The following is a 23892-nucleotide window of genomic DNA, read 5'->3' on the forward strand; positions in this document are numbered from 1 at the left end:
AACCACCCAGCATCCAAATTTTAACAACAACATTCTGTATGAAGGTGAAGCTCAGTATGCCATTTAGGAAACAAAAATTGGGATGTATCTTAACATTTAGCTACATGAAATGATTCATGCTCACTTTTATGACTGGATTTAATGAAACTGACAATTGAAGATCGAGTACTGATCTGTCAGAAAAAAAATAATTCCCTCAGATGATTCTGCAGCCTACTTTCACAAAAGTAGAGCTGCAAAACAGCCTGGCTTTTAGATCAATGAGATCCCACTCCTTTTTCCCCCTCCTCCACAAAATGCAGCTTCAAGAATTTCTTTTAGGTAAGAGCACATACGTCTACTGTAGTTCCGGATGTCTTCCAGATGATTAAGAGAAATACATAATTTAACACAGATGAAGTACATTTCAGTCTTGTCTAGACTGTATAAATACTATGTTTGCATTAATTGTATACCCATACAAATTAAAATACATATTAAAGATATAGAGAATGAACAAAATCTTAAGGCTGTTTTTTAGCTCCACATTACTTTCCTTTCTCTATGACTGGAGACAAACGGGACTGTGCTGCAAACTCTTCAGTTGAATTTAGAAACCATTAACTCAAACTACAAGGTCATCAAGGTAAGAATAAAATAAACAGGAGTGTCCTTCTGAGCTCTTTTGAGATATGGCTAATAAGTCTCTACAGCACATTCTTCTCCACACTGGTTTCTTTTTATTCAAATATTTACCTTGGTTGCAATTTAACTTACAGTTTGCTTTGTAAAGTGTCAGTGTTCTGGTTTTGACTATAGCACCATTTCTTGCATCTGGTGGGAATGCACTGCTGAAAGGCCTTGCTTAATATATATAAAATCCCAATGAAGCCTGGGTAATGCACAGCTTGCTGAAAAGAATGGGAGAATAACGCTCAAATAATGGAAGATAGCATCTGGATGTTATAGTTATGACCACCATTATTAGCCAGAATGAAAGCCTACATTAGGTGCGATGTTAATTCATTAAACACAAGTACAGAAACTGCACTCTCAGAATGCAGCCAATGATGACCTCTCCTGAACAAAACTTAATGCACAGCCTGAAGGAGGGGATGCACTCCATATACCACCATCACTTGTGTGCATGAGCTAGTGCTGGGAGAGCTCTCATCAAAAGATGACTAGCACTAGCATAGCTTATGTTTAGATGTCGACTTATGTTTAGATGGCCCCTTACAAAGCAGTCTTTCTACTCCCTTCTCAAATCCTTCCACTCACTAATGTGAGCATCAACTGATTCATTTCTCACAAGAACTGTGAGAAATGAATGTCATTGCTTTACACCACACCTGACACTGGAAATTCCTAATAGTCATGCTGTTTGCCATCATAAACCTTTTAATGGATTATTTTAAGGAAACTGTCACTTCCTAATAGCTAAGAGATTTGTGAGGATATTAACATTTAACCTATTTAAACTGTATAGTTTGTGAAAAACTAACATATACAAGAAAGCTACATATACAAGCTATATAACGAGCATCAGGTATTTTCTACATAATCTTTATTTTGGCCTATGTTTCTTTGTATCTGTGATCCCATACTTTCTAAGCCTGGTTTTCAAACACCCTGTAAATTGGGAAATCAGTACTGTCTTGTGCTTTCTGCCTCTGAGGAGCCTGCCTGCCAACAACCCTGACTACCAAAATGCAATAAGAACATACAACATTTTTGCCAGGATACTGAAGTTATTGCCATAAACCTAAGATACCAAAAGTAAGAATTTGGGAGGAAAATAAGTAAACTTTAATAAATACAATCAAAGGTAGAAACTTTGCATTATTTAATTCAAAGTTGTTTTGTTTACTTTGAGGATTTCTCCCATCTTTTCAATAGCACATAACCTGTAATAATAAAGTGCCTGCTTAAATTATTCACCTTTCCATTATTTACCTAAGTGCTTGCAAAAGAATTCAGAAAATGTGCAAAGTGTACTGATAATCTTTGTAAATTCAAGTGAAAACACAGCATAATTCACATGAATAAATTTACTTTTTTTTTATATAGGAATGTATATCGTGATAAAAGCAACAATTGTGTGATCACATAAATTTTATGGAAATAATGAGTTAATTTTCACCACCATAATCAAAAAGCCTGAAAACGTTCATCAACCAAATGAAATTCTGCCCTCCTTCCCTTCTCAAAAAAGCTCACCCAGTATTTTAAGGATTCAAAGCTTTATGAATGTTCTGGGTTCAAATGAAGAGGGAAAAAAGCTGTAACTGTAAAAAATGTATACTTCAATATATGTGATGCTATTTATTAAGAAAAGAGGATGATCATGAAATATTTAGAAAAGTATACAAATACAGTTTCTCATGCCGTATGTAGATTTTGGTGTATCTTGCACAGGTACAATCACTTAGCAATGCTACATACTTCATTCACATCAATATACAGCAAACGTAACAACTGTTATCTCAATATATAATGCAAACTTCAGCAATGAAGTCCTCTTCTTTCTTTTGAAATAAATTACCTTGAGTTTTTCTGGCCTTGATAATTCAAATATCCATATTATTGAAATGAATCTTCAGAAGGTTTTCAGTAAATTCTTCTTTTACCCCAACAGTAACTTGAAGTATGGCTTTTAGGAAAAAAAACAAAAAAAAAAGTGCACTGCATGCTCACAGATGAATAGAGGCTTGCATTATTACACAAAACCCACAGGGTATTTTAAAATACAGATTGTAACCCAACATGTCCTGTGATATCACATTTATCTGATAAGATTATCATATTAGTAATTACTGTACTCTATCACAAATTAATATAGCTATTGACTCAAAACTCAGGACCTAATTCAATCTGTATAATTCCACATTATACAGGTTTCTGCCAATTTAATATTCATACATTAGGATAGTTTAATGTTTTCCACATGTGTTTGAAAACAGTCCAATCTGGCTAAAAGCAGAAGTAGCAAGCTCTTCAACTCTATTCTTTGTACACTACCATCTTGAACAGTGAAATCAGGAACACATTTCTGGAGTAGAAACTGTTTCAAAACTCCTACTGGACAAAACAAGTGAGCCACAGAAACCTTTGAGATGTACTCAGCAGAAAGCAGCTTGGCAACAGACAATTTTACAAACCTCTCAGAAATCTCAGAGGCTGAAATGCAGAAATGTAAATATGGGACAGGTGGATTTGTATATCCAACTTAGAATTTACAAACTAATTCATGATGGCAGCCCACATAATCTAGCATTTGTTCTTGTGTAAAAGCTTAGCAGTACATAACACTTCTGTATAATAAACGTGGAGTGATTCAGCTTGAGTTTCATGGAGTGGCAACTTGATCGCTGCTACACTGGAACATTTTATCACAGATCTAATTTTGCAAGCGGTAATTCTCCTTTGATCAGTTGCTGAGTTGAGAAGATAATTGAGGGACAGTGGATATCTGGAGGCAACTGTATGGGACACATTCAAAATCCAAATAAGCTATGTAAACAAGAGCAGCTCATCTTTCCTAAACTCAGAATGGTGGCACTCCCTATAAATGGATCAACTACCAGCATGCCACCACAGCGTGCTAATCATGTGCACACTCTTAAACAGTCACTGGTGGGCTAAGCTTACTGACACAGCAGAAAAAGGGTTTGAGGAATAGACAGCAACACCTGCCATGGATGCAAGTCAGCCTAACTAGCTTCTATTTTAGTGATATGATGCTTAACTACTACATTTGGGAAAGACGAAAGCAAAAAAAAATCAGTTTATTTTTATGAACTATGCATAATGTTAAAATACCCATTCAAAACAATCTACACAATGTTCCAACTCACAGCAGCAGGTAGAGATAAAGGTTTTATTTGGGAGCATAGGAAAAAGAGTTACCATGTAGACAGTCATTTTACATAATGAGAGAAGCTCTGCAATCTCTTGCACTTTATGAGATGCAGGAAAGCCTTGATCTTACATATGGAAGAAGGAAGTCAGCCACTGCCTTTACATATGCACCTAAGGATCATCTTAGTCCTTTAGGCACCTTAAAGGCATCACAAAAATGCCCAGCAATATTCAGTCCCTCAACTGAAGCCATCTTCACTCACAAGGACTACTATCTAGAGAGTTTTCCTAATGGAATATGAGTTTGAACTTCATACAAGATGCTGACAACTACAGCCAAGTCATCATTCTCAACTGACAAAAATGAAAGTGACTTTGATGGTTAATAGGGGCCATAAAGTTTACTAGTCTGAAAGAAAAAAACCCAACTCAGTCACAATACCACAAACACAAGATACAGACACACACAGATTTGTTATATCTAAAGCCCTGATGCACATCACACACACAAATATATCATGTACCATTATGCATTCACTTCATAAAACCTTCCATGAAGTTTCCTCCTGTACACAGGAAGAAATGCACACATAAAAGTGCTCAAAACATCTCAACGCAATTGAAAGGGCATTCACTATAACAGTGACATTTTATGAAACACATCCAGGTGTCCCATATCGCTCAATGACTTCAACCAGCATGTTTTTTCCACTAATGCCAGATTCTGTAGTCTTGAATGCCGCATATTCCCAAGCATATTTCTTCTGCTTGGGCATAACAGGAAATAAACTGAAATGAGAACCAAATAATTTATGCTCTCATTATGAATACACACAACTAAATTAATTGCAATTCACTGAAATCATTTATCCCTGCTTTGACGATGGTAGCACTTCTCTGCTCACATCAGTTTGTACTCTGGAATTCTCTTTAGTTATTTTTTAAATCTACATGCACATATACTACATAGAAGTACATATATCCCTATAAAATGTCATAAATTTAAATTCCACTGATTTAACCCATTAGACAAAAGACTAATAACCAAATAATTCTGAAAAATCAAATCATGCCTCAACCAATGCTTTTAATAACAGATTAAGTTATTTCTCTACCTTGGAAGCCTAATCATGAAGAAATAGGCCTTGAATCAGTTCCATATGCCCATAAACTGCAAGCAGAACTTGATATTTTCTTTTTCAGTTCCGTATTAGTGTATTGTGCTTATTTTGAGTATCCCCTTGGGATATGTTGCCTGGCAAAATCTTGGAGGAGATTCTCCTGGAAGACACGTTAAGGCACATGAAAATCAACAAGGTGCTTGGTGACAGCCAGCATGGTTTCACTAAGGGGAAATCCTGCCTGAACAATTTGGTGGCCTTCTGTGATGGGGCTACAGAACTGATGGACAGCGGTAGAGCAGTTGATGTCATCTACCTGGACTTCAGCAAAGCGTTCAACACTGTCCCACACGACATCCTTGTCTCTAAATTGGAGAGACATCAATTTGATGGATGGACCACTCGGTGGATAAAGAACTGGCTGGATGGCCACACACAAAGAGTTGTGGTCAATGGCTCAATGTCTGGGTGGAGACCAGTAACGAGTGGCATCCCTCAGGGATCGGTGTTTGGAGCGGTCTTGTTCAACAACTTTGTCGCTGACATGGACAGTGGGATTGAGTGTGCCCTCAGCAAGTTTGCTGATGACACCAAGCTGTGTGGTTCAGTTGATATGCTGGAGGGAAGGAATGCCATCCAGAGGGACCTCAACATGCTTGTGAGGTGGGCTGATGCCAACCTTATGAAGTTTAACCATGGCAAGTGCAAGGTCCTACACCTGGGTCGGAGCAATCCCAGGCACAGCTACAGGTTGGGCAGAGAAGAGATTCAGAGCAGCCCTGCGGAGAAGGACTTGGGGGTGTTGGTTGATGAGAAAATGAACATGGGCCGGCTTCAGTGTGCACTTGCAGCCCAGAAAGCCAACTGTATCCTGGGCTGCATCAAAAGGAGCGTGACCAGCAGGTTGAAGGAGGTGATCCTGCCCCTCTATTCTGCTCTTGTGAGACCTCACCTGGAGTATTGTGTGCAGCTCTGGTGTCCTCAACATAAAAAGGACACGGAACTGTTGGAACAAATCCAGAGAAGGGCCACGAGGATGATCAGGGGACTGGAGCACCTCCCGTATGAAGACAGGCTGAGAAAGTTGGGGCTGTTAAGCCTGGAGAAGAGAAGGCTGCGTGGAGACCTCATAGCAGCCTTCCAGTATCTGAAGGGGGCCTATAGGGATGCTGGAGAGGGACTCTTCATTAGAGACTGCAGTGATAGGACAAGGGGTAACGGGTTAAAACTTAAACAGGGGAAGTTTAGATTGGATATAAGGAGGAAATTCTTTCCTGTTAGGGTAGTGAGGCACTGGAATGGGTTGTCCAGGGAGGTTGTGAATGCTCCATCCCTGGCAGTGTTCAAGACCAGCTTGGACGAGGCCTTGGGTGATATGATTTAGCATAAGGTGTCCCTGCCCACGGCAGGGGGGATGGAACTAGATGATCTTAAGTTCCTTTCCAACCCTAACTATTTTATGATTCTGTGCTCTTGCACTAAGGTAATTCCTTGAGTTACATTCTCATACTTCAAGTGTTTTCACTTTCAGACATTGCTTAGAAATTACTTCCTTTTTCTGTTTCTTTCATTATTGTAATATTTAAAAGCATTTCAGAAGTTTCCTGTGATACAATCTTCACCACCTCCTATAAAAATAGCAGTTTTTCTTTATCCATGCCCTTTCTATATGACCTCAGTCTCCTAACATTTAAAAGAACTGTGTTCTTAGAACTCCTTAGATCTTATTTTCTTTTGGTATATGAGATTTATTACCTGTGAAATACTTTATTGCCTTATTTACTGGCTTCAGTGTCCCATTCTGGGAAAGTAGGCAGACCAGCTACAGGCACCCCTAAAGACAATGATATTAATGACTCCAGCTGATATTGCTACTTTTCCACCCAATGGAAAAGTGAGTCCTGTTCCTGCAAGAAGCGTGTTTCCTGAAACACTTTCCCAGCTTACCCCAAGTGCTCACTACCTTGAGCAAAGCCAGACATATACCTTGGCTTGTTTCACAAAAATTGAGAAGACTACATTCAAGTTGCCTACCAAAGAAAAAGAAGTCACTTATATTTTCCATAAGCAGGACCACTCAGCATAAAACCAGGCAAGTCATGAGAAGGAGAAAAAAAACACCAACCCTAAAGCTTATTCTCTCCAAGGAAGTGGCTTAAGACAAAGACAGTTCCATAATGGGAAAACAAAAATCAGAATTAGTGTATTTCTGTAAACCCTTCCATTTAAGGATCGCCAAGTCATTTAAAGTCACTAATTCACTGAGCCTTTCAACACATCTTTGTTCATGTAGCACTGAAAAATGAACATGTGAGCTCTTGCTCTTAAATTTGATATACATAAAATGAAGAAAAAATACTTTTTTAAAATGAATGTTTAGGAAATGGTTCAGTTGCACACATCAGAAAACACCTTAACAAAGCTAAATTTCCTTCACCCAGCAATATAAAATTAGCCATTCAATTATCAAATAAACAACTGAAAAGAGAATTTATACAGCAAAAACCTATGACTAAGAAATTCAATTTCCCCTCTAAGCACGGAGAAATAGGTGCCAAACTTGGAGGAAAACATCCTGCTACTAGCTCCTTCCAATTACTGTGCCATCCCAGATGTACCACTTAGCCCTATCAGCGGTCACTCTAACTTCCTTGATAGTCTCTTGTAGATACTTACATGCCATTTATCTATGATATAGGAACCAAATGTTTTACACCACTCCAACATCTCCAAATCAAAAACTGGTTTAACAGCATTTGACAGATCAAAAGAATGAACAGGCAGTGTACAAGGACACTGATTATGGTGAACAGCTTACAAATCCTTGTTAAAAAGCTCCAAGTTTACATAACTGCATTATTTATATTTCAGTTGAAGTATAACAGAAGTTTCAGATTCAGCAATCATAACATTTGGACTCTCCTTGTTTAACATTAAGGATGTGGTACTGGGTTGCTGAAAACCTGGGCATATGTGACAAGCATCACAACACCAGATACGGAGCTAGGTCTCTGACATCTTCTATCTCACTCTTTGTAGCTTGTTAGATAACTCGTTTTCTGAGAAGGGTTCATTAAATCATTCTTCCTTTTCAAAATCAAATGCCCTCATGGCTGAGTTTTCCTTGCAAGGCATGGAAAGAAAATGGCAACTGGTATAAGGAAAGATACCAATTTTTTTATAGCTGCCTCCTTAACATATCAGCTGCAGTCTGTGTAGCCCATTATGAAACAAAACCCAACCAAACAAAAAATCCCAACCTTGCCCAAGCCAAAGACTGTCCTACAGGAACCCACAAATTTAATATGCAGCAAAAGAGATTAATATTCAGGAGGATGTTCTGCCTGTTCTTGTTCATACGTTAGCCATTCTTCTAGTATGATATAATGAAGCATTGCCAAAACATTCATTTTCATGAGGAACATCAAGAAAACCATCTGACTTTAGCATAATTCTTGTTTCTATACCATGCTCTTCTTCCAATTTACTCTGTCTGCACGCATTTATGTTTCAGATTTTTAAATTTTGGGGATAAGTTGTAAGACATGCCTGCAATTTAAATAATCATTCCATTAATTACTATAACGTAAAATACAACAAGCTCTGAACAAAACTCCTTTCATGAACATCTTTACAAATGAGCAGTCCTATGCCAAGACAAGGCTGAAGATGTCATTGAACAACAACAGTGTAACCTAAAATCTTGTTTAAAGTTTCTTTTTGCTACAAGGCTAAATTGAACAGTTACATTATTTTTTTCATCTTCAAATCAAGACATACAGTACCCATGTATTACAGTACCCATGTAGGTAAGATTCCCTTACTGGACATTCATTGGATGGCAGGAATTCTTCATTATATCAATTTTTCATTAAGGCATTTTATTAAGACTCCATTCTCTACATCCTCTCCAAGCCTTATTATCATTTTCATAGCCTATGGTGAGACTGAAAAGAAGCACTGTAGATTTGACAACAAGAAGCACAGGAATAAAGCAAGAAATTACTATGCAAATGGTTCTGGGAGAAGATAACATTAATAAATATTTGCTGATAGGCCTTCTGCTCCAATGGGTGTCACATTTATAATGAAAACTTAACAGTAGTTTAAGCCAAAGATCAGAAGCCTCAGATTACATGTTGCTGATGGATGACAAAAGAGGAAAAATACTTCTCTGTGTTGTCAATTTAGAGTAATGAAGCCAAGCTCAATACCTCAGACAACAATATTTTCTTTACGTCTCACATTCTATAAACCTTTTATTTACCAAAAAAAAAAAGAAGTCTTTTTGTTCAAGCAGTTACTAGCAACTTCCACAACTGTATTTCAAAATACTCAGATACTCTCAGAGCTCAAACATGACACAGAATAAGCAACATTAGGTTTGTCTTTGGAGGAAAAAGAAAGCTAAGGAAACATAAGTTGCAGGAAAGCACACCACATTTTTACTCTGCTGTTTTTTTACTTTGCTGTAGAGATAAATCATTTATAAACTCTGACATTAAAAGAAAAATGAGAAGGGGAGAAAGTGCTACCATGTGATTACATAAAATTTCAATTTAGTCTAAAGTGCCAGATGATGTTTCAGAAAAAATTAACCAACCTGGGGTAACTAAACTTCAGTAGGGGTAAGTAGAGGGAGGACTTACACAGCAGGAAAGAAGCATACAATTCAGGAGTGACCAACCTTCCCAGATATTCAGTGACACGCAGAGAACTCTACTTCCACTTGAGTGTTGCCACTTTACGTACTGCTACAAAATAATTTCCTTTTTAATTCAAACCATGCTGTGATTTTCAGTTCTTACAATACAGAGCTCCCATGTATTTTTGTGTTTATTCACGGAAGACAGCACTCTCAAAATCCTAAATCCAGGTACATGTACGGATCAGGGGTCATCCTGATGAAGGAGTGAGAAGAACTTAGATAAAGGTCAAGTTTGCAAGCAATACTTAAATTCACAGAGCTTTTTCATTCCTAAGTCTGTGGGGGAATGTTTCAGGGAGAAAAAAATTAAAAAAAAAAAAAACAAACAAAAAAAAACAAACAAAAAACCCCACATATTCTGGCAGCACAGTTAGAGACAGAAATCCTGAAAAACAGCCTGCAAGGTATTATAAATATTAATATTAGGTATTAGAGACACAGGGTTAAGAGCAAGCCTGTTAACAGCAACATCTTGTCAAAATAGTTTTGTGCAACAGAACTCTAAGAAACTGTATGCATTTTACCTTAAGTAAAACAGGCAGGAATTAGTATGCTTACACTGTGCTTCCACTCTTACCACAAACTACAGAAAGAAGTCATTGTGGATAGATGTATGTGAGTGCTGGGGACATGCCTCCATAGGAATTGAAGACATCCCAAGAACAGTAGTCTGAATATACCACTGCATAATATTGTCTCCAAAGACTCCCAGTGGAGGAAAGACAACGGCTAATGGGCATGCTTTCCTGGTACTAGTACTAGTGTACCAAAAATGATTCAATAAATTATTTACATGGTTAGATTACAGATACTCTTAGTTTCAAAAACTTGAGGTCAAACTCAGTAAACATCTGACAGGTAAATCACATAGGCAATGTCTACAAGCTGATTAGGAAAACGGGCAGAAGACTGTATGTCTTCACTGGGGGTAGTGTTTTAGATAAAAGTCCTTAGATAAAAGTCAATACAAAGAAAATTAGGTGAAATGATAAGCACACACATAAAAAAAAATAAATCAGACTAAAGCTATGGCACCCCAATCACCTCATTGATATCAAGCTCCATGCATTTGCAAAAGCAATGAAACAATTGTTACAGTGGCAAAGGTATTTTGACCTGGAAAATGACTGTCTTTTCACAAATGCTCACTTAGATTTGTTTGACCCTGCCAGCTGAAAATTAACTGGAAGAAAACACAGCAAAAGTCCAGAAAAATCCTGAGGAGTATTGGCATTATGCTCCTAACTTGATCCTAAGAAAGAGCTTTAGGAACTCAGTTCTGGCTGAAAGTGTATTTGTTACTGTTAAGAATATGTTTTGCAGACTTCAAAAAACAGGGCCCAACAGTCCACTACTGTAGATGCAAAATTGTCGATTCACCGAGACCACTGATGTGAACTATGTCATTAAAAGAAAAAAGAATTTCAGATCACATTCAGGTGTAACATTATTTCAGATATTACGTGATCTGTGTTTGTAATTGCCTGCTTAATAAAAACAGTGCTGGAATTTAAATCAAACTTCCTTGCCACTTTAAAAGGAGAATCTATCTAGTAGGAGAGGTTCTTTAATAGTATGGAAGAAAACGTACCTCCCAGTTCGTAATTAGTAAATTAAAACGGGCAGCAAGATGCAGTTCTTAACTGCAAAGGTAAGGGGTTATTTAAGCAATTCAACAGTGGAACAAATAAATTCATCACATCCTGAAATCCTTAAATTGAACTTGGATGTGTCTCTAAATGTTGTATTCTAGTTCAATTGCAGATTTATTGGATTTAACAGCAAGCACTGGCATGTTAGGGAAACTACTATCTTCTACTGAAGGAATTAGTGTTTGAGATTATTTTGTCTGGTATTGTAGATAAGGTAAGACTCAGTGATTTCTTTGGTTCCCAGAGTCTATGAGCCCCAGTGGTTGCACTGATTCTGATTCTGTTTATACCAAAAGAGTCAAGTTAAACCATACATGCCTTAGAAATTTATCTTCGAGATTACTCGAAACAAGTTTGCTTTGATTAGTGTAACAAGATTTATTTTCAGTTAATTGGTAGATGTCCCTTCAGACTCGACTTCACTCTGGAAGCTGCTTGCTCTACACCAGAGCAGTCCGGTCACATTCCACTCATGTTCAGCAACAGGATCAAGGAACAAAGAACGAAAAAGTAGAAAAAAAATAAATAAATAAAGAGACCATTTCTACAATATTGTGGTTCCGCAGAAAGTGCCCCACTGTGTGTCTGTGCTGTTACGGGTTGTTGCTCTAACAACTACATAACACCAGAAAGTTGAAGTCTGCAATACAGTTGCTGCTGTAGGCAATAAACTACATGTTCATGAAATAGATAGCCCAGAAAATAACATAGTGAGTAAAGGGATTTCAGCTTCGGGATAGGTAGCACATTTACAGCAGCACAGTTTCTTGCAGCTTACGCACACTCAACTACCTACTAAAAGCTTCTATTTTGACACATTTTAGAATTTATCATTTGAGCTACATGCTTTTGACCACTCAAGACAGATTAAAAATTGCTATTTTTTCACCCAGACTCCATGCATGCTCCCTGTCTTTCACATAGGCACCTCATTTAGTCTTTCTAAACCCTTATTTTTCCAGCAGCATGTTTTTGCCACAGAGGGACCATGTTGAACAAACAAGGAACATCCAGAGGGGCTGGGTCAGCTTCCTTCTGCGTAGTCGGCAGCTGTCAGTTCTGAGAACCCCCATACTGGATGGACGAGACCCTGAGCAGTCAGCTGAACAGCCTGCTAATCAGCAGCCAGCAGAAAGAACACAAACTCCAGCTCTCCACTCATAGTTATTGAATTAATGCATAACAATTTATGTGATTAAGATTCTTATCTTGGTTATTTAAAGCAGTTGAAGTAACTTTGATGCACTGCATGAACCTAGCAAAGGGAAGACTTGAAGCAGCCAGGGCAGCGTGCTCACTATCTGTCAAACCAACCTCAGGTTTTCAAATGAGGAAAGCAGTACAAAGTAGAAATTTAAAATTATAGATGGCTTTATTTGCCCAATTGATCCACCGATTTCAAGTCTGGATTATAGTAACAAATATTTCTGAAGCAAAACTGTGAAAAGATAGAAAAATAACTGCATTTAGTCTAAGACGGGAAGTATATGCCTATCATTCCATCACCTCCCAAGAATTTAAGCAGAAAATAAGCATATTATGATCGAAAACATGGCCCGTCTTTGCCAGAGTAGATGTTCAGTGCAATAAAGTGCAACAGATAGGTTCACTGTCTACTAAAACCTGCTCTTTCCTTCTGCCACTGGAGTCTTGACATAAAATGCTACTGAAATATGTAACTTCAATTTCAAACAGGTCTTCAAATTTCAGTGATGCTTGGTATTAAATACATTAACAGCCCTTCAAACGTATTTCTTGCATGTAAAAGACCATAATCTAAAGAAACCTGTATCAGCAATTAAAGAGTTCTAAGTATCTCTTCAAAAAAGTCTGGAAAGGTGGCTGGAAGTTCTACTTGAAACAGTCATAATAAAAACTAAATAATCTGACCAAAAAATATTATTTATAAAGATATTTTAAACCTTTTGAATTTTGTTTTATTAATATCATGCCTATTATGCATAAAAACAGTTTGCAATATTAATTTGGGTTTCTAAAAACAGACAAAGGCGAGGTATGCCATATTTATTCAAGTACTAGCATCTTGCTATAAAAATACAAAGCAACACAAAATACTTCAGAAATTAAAATGTGTGTACATTTCTTCAGAGTTAGTTTTCTGATTAATTGTGCACTTCCTCTAAACAAATTTTGTCCACAAGGTTTCCTAGATTTAAAAAAAAGTCTTAAATTAAACAACAAACTCAAAACTCCCAAAGTACAGCACAGAATTAATGTCCAGTCATTTGTCTCTTCAGCTGTGACCAATTTCACTTCCAGTTTACAAGCACAGTTAAATAGGTGCAAAACCCTGGGATGCTTTAGCATCCCCCACCTTCTGGGGCAGAGTACTGCACTACTGCACACTTTGCATTAGCTTCACTTTCTGCAGGCAGGAAAATAAGGGACTCGATCAACCTAGCAGAAAGTAAAAAACAGAATGAATAAATAAATAAACAAACCCAAACAAAACAACAACAAAAAAAATTTAACTCCTCAAGTATTATTTCTTTAGGCATATCTCCAGACCCATAACAAGTTACTTTTCATCTTCATTTAATGAAACCTTTTTAAGACAGAATTTTCAAGATCCAGAAGTTGTATTTTCTTTCTGCTCTAATTCAGACTCCTAATCATGAACCGTACCAAACAATCTGTGAACACTTAAATGAATATTTAACCTTAGATGCACCCCTAAAGTCTCAGATAAAATGCATATGCAAAGGTAGCTGGCTCTTGGAAAGTCTAGAACACCCTTCAGCCACGTTGCTGATTCATTTCATGTATCAGGATCCTGCAACACCTTCTGCATTCATAAATTCCTTCCTTTTATTTTCATCTGCCTCTTGACTTAATCTGTACAGCATACTTCAGCTCTAAACCCAAATCTCTTCCTTGTCACCACCCATTTAAGCCCACTACCATCCTTCCAACTAGTGTGCATGTTCATGAAAAAAAGCATGAGGAGAAGCTACACATTTAGGTTGCAGAACATGGAAATCCCCAGCTTTTATCCATTCTTGCAATAGCTCATTCTGCTCTGTCCCATTTCTCATAAGCCTTCAGTAAACTTGGGCTTGATCAATGATTAAATATCACATTGTGAACAGCATGATAATTTTGGGTAAAAGCTTATCAAGCTATTTGAAAAATGTTTACAAATCCAGTATCTTTTTATAAATTAAATATTACAATTCTATACTGTAATTAGCAAATCACACATGAAATCATGTCAATTAAAATTTCTTTTGTAATAACTTAATACTTTGGATACATGTTTCAAAACTAATCTTTCCATAAGTTATACTTTTCTAATTTTTACCACTTTTTTGCTAGTGCATATCCTGACATACTTAATGAGCAACAGGCTGTTTCTGCCTCTTAACTGAATTAATTGTCAATGAACAGTATGAAACACTAGGTACCAAACACTGCCTCTTTTCAACAAAAAAAAACCCTAAAATTGGGGGAATTTATGAAGTATTTAAGTAAACAACTAGACTACAGACAATCCATTAGTTGCTGGTAGATTACTTTATTGATTTGGATTTTAAGCTTCCTTGTCCAGTTGAGAAACATTACCTACAGGAAGATACCAACAATTAGAGACCATGCAATAACAATACAAGTCTACTATAAAATGAAGAGAACAACATCAACTCAGATATATTTTTCCTAGCAATGGTAATCTGAGGTAATCTCTAAAACAAAGTCATTTGATTTGTTAGTTTTGATGAGGAGGAAAGAGGCAAAAAAAAAAAATCCCTTGAGGGAGAAATACTTGCTAGAGATGATAAATTACTAAAATGAGCAAGCGCTGGCAAACGACAAACAAAATGAAGAAGGGACAGCAATATTTTTACTTGTTTCTGCCAGATTTTCACTTGTTTCTATCAATAGTTACTAAGAGAAAGTCTGGTACTACACTACTTTCATATAAGCTTTCCTTGTAATTATATCTAGAAAAAAACAAAACAAACAACAAAAACTGAGGATGTTTTCATTATGATTTAATCCCTAGTAAATAAACTTCTGGTATTCCAGTTTTGGCTTTTCTCAAAGTCTGTGCCCTGCTCACCAGCCAAAGCGACAGAAAAGCTTAATTCTTATTTTCAGACATAACCTGAGTACACAGGTGCCAAGTGCTATTCATGTTCCCTTAAAAAGGTTGCTACAAATGATTACTTTTAGAGGATGGACTTACTATTCAGAACCTTACTAGAGACATATCACGCTTCAGTGGCAACATTAACAAATCTGGACAGAGTACACTAATTGCAATTCCTAACAATAATCTTCAGTTCTTTCCAACTAGTCTGCTTTTTCTTGATGAAGTGATTTGTGACTCTTTATCCAGACATGCCACTATAAACCCTAGAAATCTTCCTTACCTCTTTATTTTCTCCATGTTCCACTTAAGCATGTTCTGCTGATTAAAAAAAAAAAAAAGCCTCCTTTTCTGTTTGCATTTACATGTTGAGTTCCAGAACTATGCTTTCATTCTACTTATTAAGAAATAAAACATTTCAGGATGTCATCATTGCAAACACTCTAGGCTGAATGAGAGGAGATCACACATAGGTGAAAACTTCTAATCCAGTTTGAGCAGAAAGGCAGCTTTCTTCCCTCTTTATCCTCTCTCTGCTTCCTCTACTTTAAACTATCCTAAAGAAAGAAAATGGAAACTGCTGGGTGGAAGTCACAAACTTCCAGGTGATATGTTCTGACTTCAAATTATGTTATTACAGAATGTCTGAAGAAAGCAGAAGGGAAACCAGCACCCTAGAGACCTGCTCTCTCGGTCTTCTAGCTCTGTAAAAGTCTAAACTTTACCCAAGTAAACAGCTAACAAAACAAACAAAGAAGAACATAACCACAACCACCTCAGAAGTCTCTAGACCTGGAAGCATCCTTTAACTACCTGAACACAGATATCATAGAATTATAGAATCCTAGAATAGTTAGGGCTGGAAAGGACCTTAAGATCATCTAGTTCCAACCCCCTTACCATAGGCAGGGACATCCCACACTAAGCCATGTCACCCAAGGCTCTGTCTACCCTGGCCTTGAACACTGCCAGGGATGGAGCATTCACAGCTTCCCTGGGCAACCCATACCAGTGCCTCACCACCCTTACAATAAAAAATTTCCTCCTTAGATCCAATCTAAACATTCCCTGTTTAGATTTTAACCCGTTACCCCTTGTCCCATCACTAAAGTCCCTAATGAAGAGTCCCTCCCCAGCAACCCTACAGCACCCTTCAGGCACTGGAAGGCTGCTATGAGGTCTCCATGCAGCCTTCTCTTCTTCAGGCTTAACAGCCCCAACTTCCTCAGCCTGTCTTCATACAGGAGGTGCCCCAGTCCCCTGATCATCCTCGTGGCCCTTCTCTGGACTTGTTCCAACAGTTCCATGTCTTTTTTATGTTGAGGACACCAGAACTGCACACAGTACTCCAGGTGAGGTCTCACAAGAGCAGAGTAGAGGGGCAGGATCACCTCCTTCGCCCTGCTGGTCACGCTCCTTTTGATGCAGCCCAGGATACAGTTGGCTGCTCATGTTCATTTTCTCATCAACCAACAGCCCCAAGTCCTTCCCTGCAGGGCTGCTCTGAATCCCTTCTCTGCCCAACCTCTAGCTTGGCATCAGCCCACCTCACAAGCATGTTGAGGTCCCTCTGGATGGCATTCCTTCCCTCCAGGGTATCAACCGAACCACACAGCTTGGTGTCATCGGCAAACTTGCTGAGGGCACGCTCAATCCCACTGTCCATGTCAGCGACAAAGTTGTTGAACAAGACCGCTCCAAACACCGATCCCTGAGGGATGCCACTCGTTACTGGTCTCCAGCCAGACATTGAGCCATTGACCACAACTCTTTGTGTGCGGCCATCCAGCCAGTTCTTTATCCACCGAGTGGTCCACCCATCAAATTGATGTCTCTCCAATTTAGAGACAAGGATGTCATGTGGGACAGTGTTGAACGCTTTGCTGAAGTCCAGGTAGATGACATCAACTGCTCTACCGCTGTCCATCAGTTCTGTAGCCCCATCACAGAAGGCCACCAAATTGTTCAGGCAGGATTTCCCCTTAGTGAAGCCATGCTGGCTGTCACCAAGCACCTTGTTGATTTTCATGTGCCTTAGTGTGTCTTCCAGGAGAATCTCCTCCAAGATTTTGCCAGGCAACATATCCCAAGGGGATACTCAAAATAAGCACAATACACTAATACGGAACTGAAAAAGAAAATATCAAGTTCTGCTTGCAGTTTATGGGCATATGGAACTGATTCAAGGCCTATTTCTTCATGATTAGGCTTCCAAGGTAGAGAAATAACTTAATCCATTATTAAAAGCATTGGTTGAGGCATGATTTGATTTTTCAGAATTATTTGGTTATTAGTCTTTTGTCTAATGGGTTAAATCAGTGGAATTTAAATTTATGACATTTTATAGGGATATATGTACTTCTATGTAGTATATGTGCATGTAGATTTAAAAAATAACTAAAGAGAATTCCAGAGTACAAACTGATGTGAGCAGAGACAAAGTTGTTGAACAAGACCGCTCCAAACACCGATCCCTGAGGGATGCCACTCGTTACTGGTCTCCAGCCAGACACTGAGCCATTGACCACAACTCTTTGTGTGCGGCCATCCAGCCAGTTCTTTATCCACCGAGTGGTCCATCCATCAAATTGATGTCTCTCCAATTTAGAGACAAGGATGTTATGTGGGACAGTGTTGAACGCTTTGCACAAGTCCAGGTAGATGACATCAACTGCTCCACCCCTGTCCATCAGCTCTGCAGCCCCATCGTAGAAGGCTATCAAATTGGTCAGGCAGGATTTCCCCTTAGTGATGGCTGTCACCAAACACCTTGTTGATTTTTCATATGCCTTAGCATGCCTTCCAGGAGAATCTGTTACAAGATTTTGCCAGGCACAGAGGTGAGACTGACTGGCCTTTAGTCCCCTGGGTCATCCATTTTCCCCTTCTTGAAAATGGGGGTTATTTCATATAATTATGGGGGTTGCATCAGACAAGATCCAGAACCACCACATATGCACCAAATGCATCATACCACAAATTCTTGTCCAGTCAAAAATCTGACACTTTCACAAGTTGCCTACCAGAAAGTTTTGTCCGTTGAGCTTTCGCCTTTCCCTCAGGTAGCTCCTATACGACACACTATGCGACTTAGAAAATCTTGGTCCTTTGTAGAAGCTGTATTTCTCTGTTCACAGAGCATTAAGAAGACTTCCTTATCCCCTCCTGAGACCTTCAGTGCTCAGTCACAGACAAAAAGCTTTTCCAGGATAGGCCCAAGTCTAAGGAATTTAGCCTTTCTTTTGCCCTAACTGCTGTTGTCAATATAAAAGTACTCTCCTTGCACCCATGCAGATCAAAAAGCACCCTGCTTTCCTCACTTCCAAAAAAGAAAAAATTAAAATATTAAGAAAAATATCCTCTTAAAGGAACAAAAAGCACACATGAAAGAGGAAGTTACTCGGTTCATTTGCCCTTCCTTCGTTTGGTCATGTTATGAGCACTGCTGAGAATCCAACAGAAAACACATGAAAAGAAAGACACAATTTCTTGGCTGAGCATTCTGGATGAGACCTCCAGAACATCTCTGCTTGCTCTTTGGCCTATAGACAGGGAAAAACATACATGAACGCCAGCTTCAGCAGTAGGGCTTCAACAGGGCTGTCACAGTAAGCTACAGTTCCCAGTTTACTCACCTCCTCTGGCAGGAATCATCAGTGACCTTCACTAAATAAGGCAAATTCAAGATTTCCACAAAGAGCTTGGCTAGACTTGGGTCCCAAAGTCAAGTGATCAACATGGAATTGCTCACAGCCCCATACCACTTCCTCAATCATTTTTTCCTCTTAGCTTACAGTATCATTCAAAATGACCTTGTAAGTAACCTTGCAGTAGTGAAGCTGCTAATCCCCAAATGCTCTCACACTGCAGAAGATCACCATACATGAACACTGATGTTTTCTAAAGGACAAGAAATTAAAATTGCAGTGCTGGGTGATAATTGACAATCTGATTCAGAAATAGCTCTTGAAACAGTAGAGCTCCCTACCAGGAAGTGGTTTTGTCCAGTGTAACAAACACACAAGAACTTGCTTCTCACTTTACCTACCAATATGAAACAGCAGGAGGGGAAATATGCAGCAGTAAGGACACTGGGAAGAGGATGCAAGATCTTCGAAGCTGAAAGCACCTTACAAACAACATCATCTTTGAACAAAGGACTAGCCTGCTTGAAATGTGACAAGCTTGTATTCATAGCAGTAAAAAGCATGGATAAAAAGAGTCCCAGAAAGAATTAACGGACAAGGAAATGTATTCTAGCTCAAGCACTTGAAGGAATAAAACAAGTTTTATGTGTCATGGTAGTGACATGTCACGCATTGTTTTCCAAATGTTTGTAACAATATTTTCTGCCTGGTAGCCTTTAAACACACACTGAAGAATAGCAAGAAAAGAATTATTCAAAGGTCCTAAAATAACAGCACTTTTTTTTTTAAAAAAAACAACAAAACAACTGTATAAAAAACCATCTCGGTGTACATCTATTTCATGACTACAGGATGATCCAGAACAACATGGCTTTGAGAATGGAGCTTTGTTGAAGTGATACTCTGCTGCACCTAGGTGTCTTTGACGAAGGGCAGTAATCACCATAGCTTCTACTTCTCTTCCTCCTGCATGATGATGGAATAGTAAGAAATTGGTACACTGTCTTAAGTAAGCTTCTAGAAGCTATGGCCTGCAGCTTCTTCTTTCCCAGGAAAGCGCTATCAGTAGCTTCTCAGAACCTCTTCTCAGCACTTGAGAGAAACATTCCCAGTTCTAGAGCTCACAATATCTTCCACACAAAATGCAAAGTCAAATTTTACCCCTTGCAGACAGAACTGAGCAAAGAGGCAAACTTTGTACCATAAAATAAAATCCTTATTGTAGGACCAAGTCAGAATTATAGGGGCCTATATTAAAAACAACACAATTTAAAATTACCTAATGTACAAGAGGGAGTGATGCATGCTGGACAAAGTAACCCAAGCAAAGCCTGATGATGCACAATGTTAGTCTTTCACTAAGGACAGCTGCTGGTGAGGGAACAGTTCTGACTGAGTCAGAACCACAGAATCATTGGGTTGAAAGGGACTTCTGGAGATTGTCTAGTCCAACCCCCGCCTACCAAGCCAGGGCCACCTAAAGCAGGTTACACAGGAATGTGTCCAGGCAGGTTTTGACCACCACCAGAGACTCCACAAGCTCCCTGGACAGCCTGTTCCAGTGCTCTGTCACCCTGTACGTAAAGTTCTTCCCCATGCTGAGGTGAAACTTTGCATATTTTAGAATGCCCTCTTCCAAGAATGAATCAAGTGTAAAAAGTGATGGCTCATCAATTTATGAATTATATGTATTAAAGGTTTTAGAAAAGTAGTTGCCAACAACTGATTTTGACTTCTACAGATTTCCAAAGAAAGAGCAAAGTTTGTAACATGGTCTAAAATTGCTCTCTAAAAAGCATCTCTCCTGAACGTTTGGGGTGCTTCATGTACATGTTTTGAGTGTATTTTGTCCTTGGTCATTAAGTACACACACAAAGCAAATTAGCATTGACGGACAGTAATTTTCCATGTCATCGAAAAAAGCTTATTGCAAAGTGGTTGTAAAACCCTATGAAGTGTAAGAAGGTGACAATGAATTTAAAATATTTACGGCATGAATGACAAACATGCTTGCAAATGTTATCTGAAAAACTGCAACAAAGTAACTCCAAAATGCTATCAGAAATACAAGTAGTTTAAGAGTTTAAGTCACTGGGGAGAATTTTCCTTTATTAGGGTCTCCCTAGGATCCCCACCACAAACTGCATTTTTGCTGGGTTATGTTTTTTGGGTTGGGGGGGGGGGATGTGAATGTGGGGGAGATGTTGTTTTGGGGTTTGTCTGGTTGGTTTTTATCTCCAAAGAACACCTTAGCAGAAGCTATCAGCTTTGACAGAACACCAAAATTCTGGCACTGAACCATAAATTGACCATTACCATAAAAAGAACTGCTAAATGAGAAACCATGTGCTCAGTATAAAACTAATTTCATGCTTTCAAAAGCACACAGTGGCTTCTAGCTAGATAGTGGCCCTGGGACTTGCAAAGACAGATTGGCTAATACAAATGGTGTGTGCTCCTGATGCAGTCTGCTTAGCCAAGCTTTACATGTACTGGCAGTAAATGGAAATTCTCGAATCTTCTGTCAAACAAATACACACTTATCTATAACTTTAGAGCTGAAAGCTATAAAACAGCTGCCTCATAAATATATTTAGCAGGAAAATGCATGAGCTGTCCTAGTTCCTCATAAAAAAAAACCACAGCAGTCTTTACATAGTAAGCAAAGACATTTCTATAGCAAGCAAGCAAAACAGTTTAATAAATATTTTTAGCATCTTTCCTCCTTTTATAATGGAAATTACTATCAGAAAATGCAAATATAATCATAGCAGGTCTCACCACAATCTAAGCATTCCTGTTCTGCCAATGTGTTTAATAAGTAACTCAGCTGAACTATTTTTTGTGTGTGTGTGTTCTGCTATAGGTGAAATTCTCAATAAAAGACTTTTTTAAAAATACATCAGTACAAAGTCTATTTAGTTCATGATAATGCTTCTTTCGAGCTTAAAGATTTACTACTAGAACTTTGTGGCTACCTTTAGCACACTATCTGTTCCCTTAAATAAAACTTACTGCACTAAATCTCAAATTTAACTGATTAGGGAGAAGCGTCAGTAATTTTATACCCTTCTCAAAGCAAGTTGTCAGTGCAAATGAATTACTGGAAGCTGTCCTGGCATGACAGGTCATAACTTTTAATATTAACAATGACAGACATATGCAAGATATATGCAGTTTATTGCATTCTGTACTTTCTTAGTTTATCTGGAGAATCCAACAGCTCTTGCATTTTACGTATCATTATAACTATAATTTGAGATTTAACACGGCAGAAAGCAAGCTCTGGTAAGAGGTATTTAGTCACACTGTCAATTAGCTTCTTTCCATAACAATAATACAGCTTCACTGACACATTCCAAAACCATTTAAAATGCATAGAAAGTCACCTACTGGAAAGATATCCTCTGCAAACAGCAAGCAATGAAAGGGAGCTTACCACATATTTAGAGTTACTTTAAATACTGAAATAAGACAAGAAGAAAAACATGCATTATATGCCTTGCCATTTTTCTTAACCTTCCCACTGGAATAACTGAAACACAAACAACATGCACACAGAAATAATGCCAAAGATATAAACATCCACTCTTAATATCATATCAGAGAGAAATTCAGTGAAGTTTAGTAATAAAAATCATGCTCACCTCTACTGGGAAGTCCACTCCACATTATGGCAATACTATTTAAGCAGCTTAAACAGCAACCAAGTTACATAAACAAAACTTCCAGTATGTGACCAATATGATCTACGCTGCTACAGAGACTTGGCTCCAGCCCTGATCAACTGTGTGACAGTACACTGTTATACCAGTGCAGCCTCAAACCTTCCCAGATGCCGGCTTATTGCATTGCTCATTGAAAATCCTTCACACGCTGGCAACATTTTAAGGAAGGACAAGCACACTCTGAGTCATTTGTAAAGAAAGCAAAGCAATTTCAGTTCTGTATCTTCATGCGTACCGAAACACAGAGCACTGTCAAAGTAGAAGTCTGAGGTGAATTTATGCTGAGAAACAGGCAACCCAAGCTTTCATTATCAATGCATGGAATCAGCTACAGTGATCAAATTCAAACAAACCATCAGGAAAAAAAAAGAAAGATACAATTATGAAAGGCTCTACAGATTCAGCTCCAAACCACACAGAACGAAGAATCATCCATCTAGACTGTGTAAATGTTAAAAATAGCTCTGTCTTTTCTACAATGAACACGAGACAGGGGAAAAATCAGTAGCCTGTATTGTGATGAGGTTCGTTACTGGAAGAAAATCCTCCAATAAAAATTAATGATTCCTCACAGCTTTTCTAAGTAAGATTAATTTGCAATTATGCAAATGAAGAAATAAGTACTTTTTAACCACATAATAGACAAAGTCTGTGATACATAAACAAATAGGTATTAAAGAGAAGCATAAATATTTGGATTAAAAATTTCAGAATACTGACCCAGTAGAGATCTGTACAGTCCAGCAGATTAAGCATTTGTACAAAAAAAAACAATAACTAAAACCATGACATTACAGGACCAGTACATTTGTCCTTTAAAACAACAATAATTTTTAATTACTATGAAAAATCTCTGTGGCTTATTAAGTTCATGCTTGTAGTACTCCCACACAGGCTTCCCACTATGTAAATCTTTTTTCGGGTACTCCATACGTTTTCTTGCCCAAAAAAGGTAAGAGGGCATGCGTCTCTGTGCATACTCACACCCACAGAGATACACAGTACAATAAGAACCAGATGTAATCACGACTAGGTTAAGTTTGCAAAGGAATAGAAAGGCGCAGGAGTTTTTATTATAATACCTGCAC

The 23892-nt window shown here is 38.2% G+C and overlaps 1 protein-coding gene across 10 annotated transcripts in view; it reads right to left on the reverse strand.

Moving 5' to 3' along the window:
• The window catches only part of ZNF385B (zinc finger protein 385B), a 177624-nt gene that overhangs the window by 109839 nt on the left and 43893 nt on the right, over window positions 1-23892 (reverse strand). Inside the window, exon 1 of one of the 10 annotated variants that reach the window (XM_061454675.1) lies at window positions 22724-23210. The exons of 7 other annotated variants lie outside the window; for them this stretch is intronic. Coding sequence is in view for 1 of the 3 variants with exons in the window: in XM_061454661.1 (XP_061310645.1) it covers window positions 22724-22748 (25 nt within the window). In the remaining 2 variants the exon portion in view is untranslated. Of the gene's footprint in view, window positions 1-756; window positions 891-22723; window positions 23211-23892 lie in introns of those variants that run through there. 2 more of the 10 variants (XM_061454661.1, XM_061454664.1) reach the window with 2 other exon arrangements.

This window comes from Pezoporus flaviventris, unplaced genomic scaffold (assembly GCF_033815535.1).
Source record: "Pezoporus flaviventris isolate CSIRO_AGI_PZ_B2104156 unplaced genomic scaffold, CSIRO_AGI_Pfla_v1 ptg000001l, whole genome shotgun sequence".
In the NCBI taxonomy this organism is placed as follows: domain Eukaryota; kingdom Metazoa; phylum Chordata; class Aves; order Psittaciformes; family Psittacidae; genus Pezoporus; species Pezoporus flaviventris.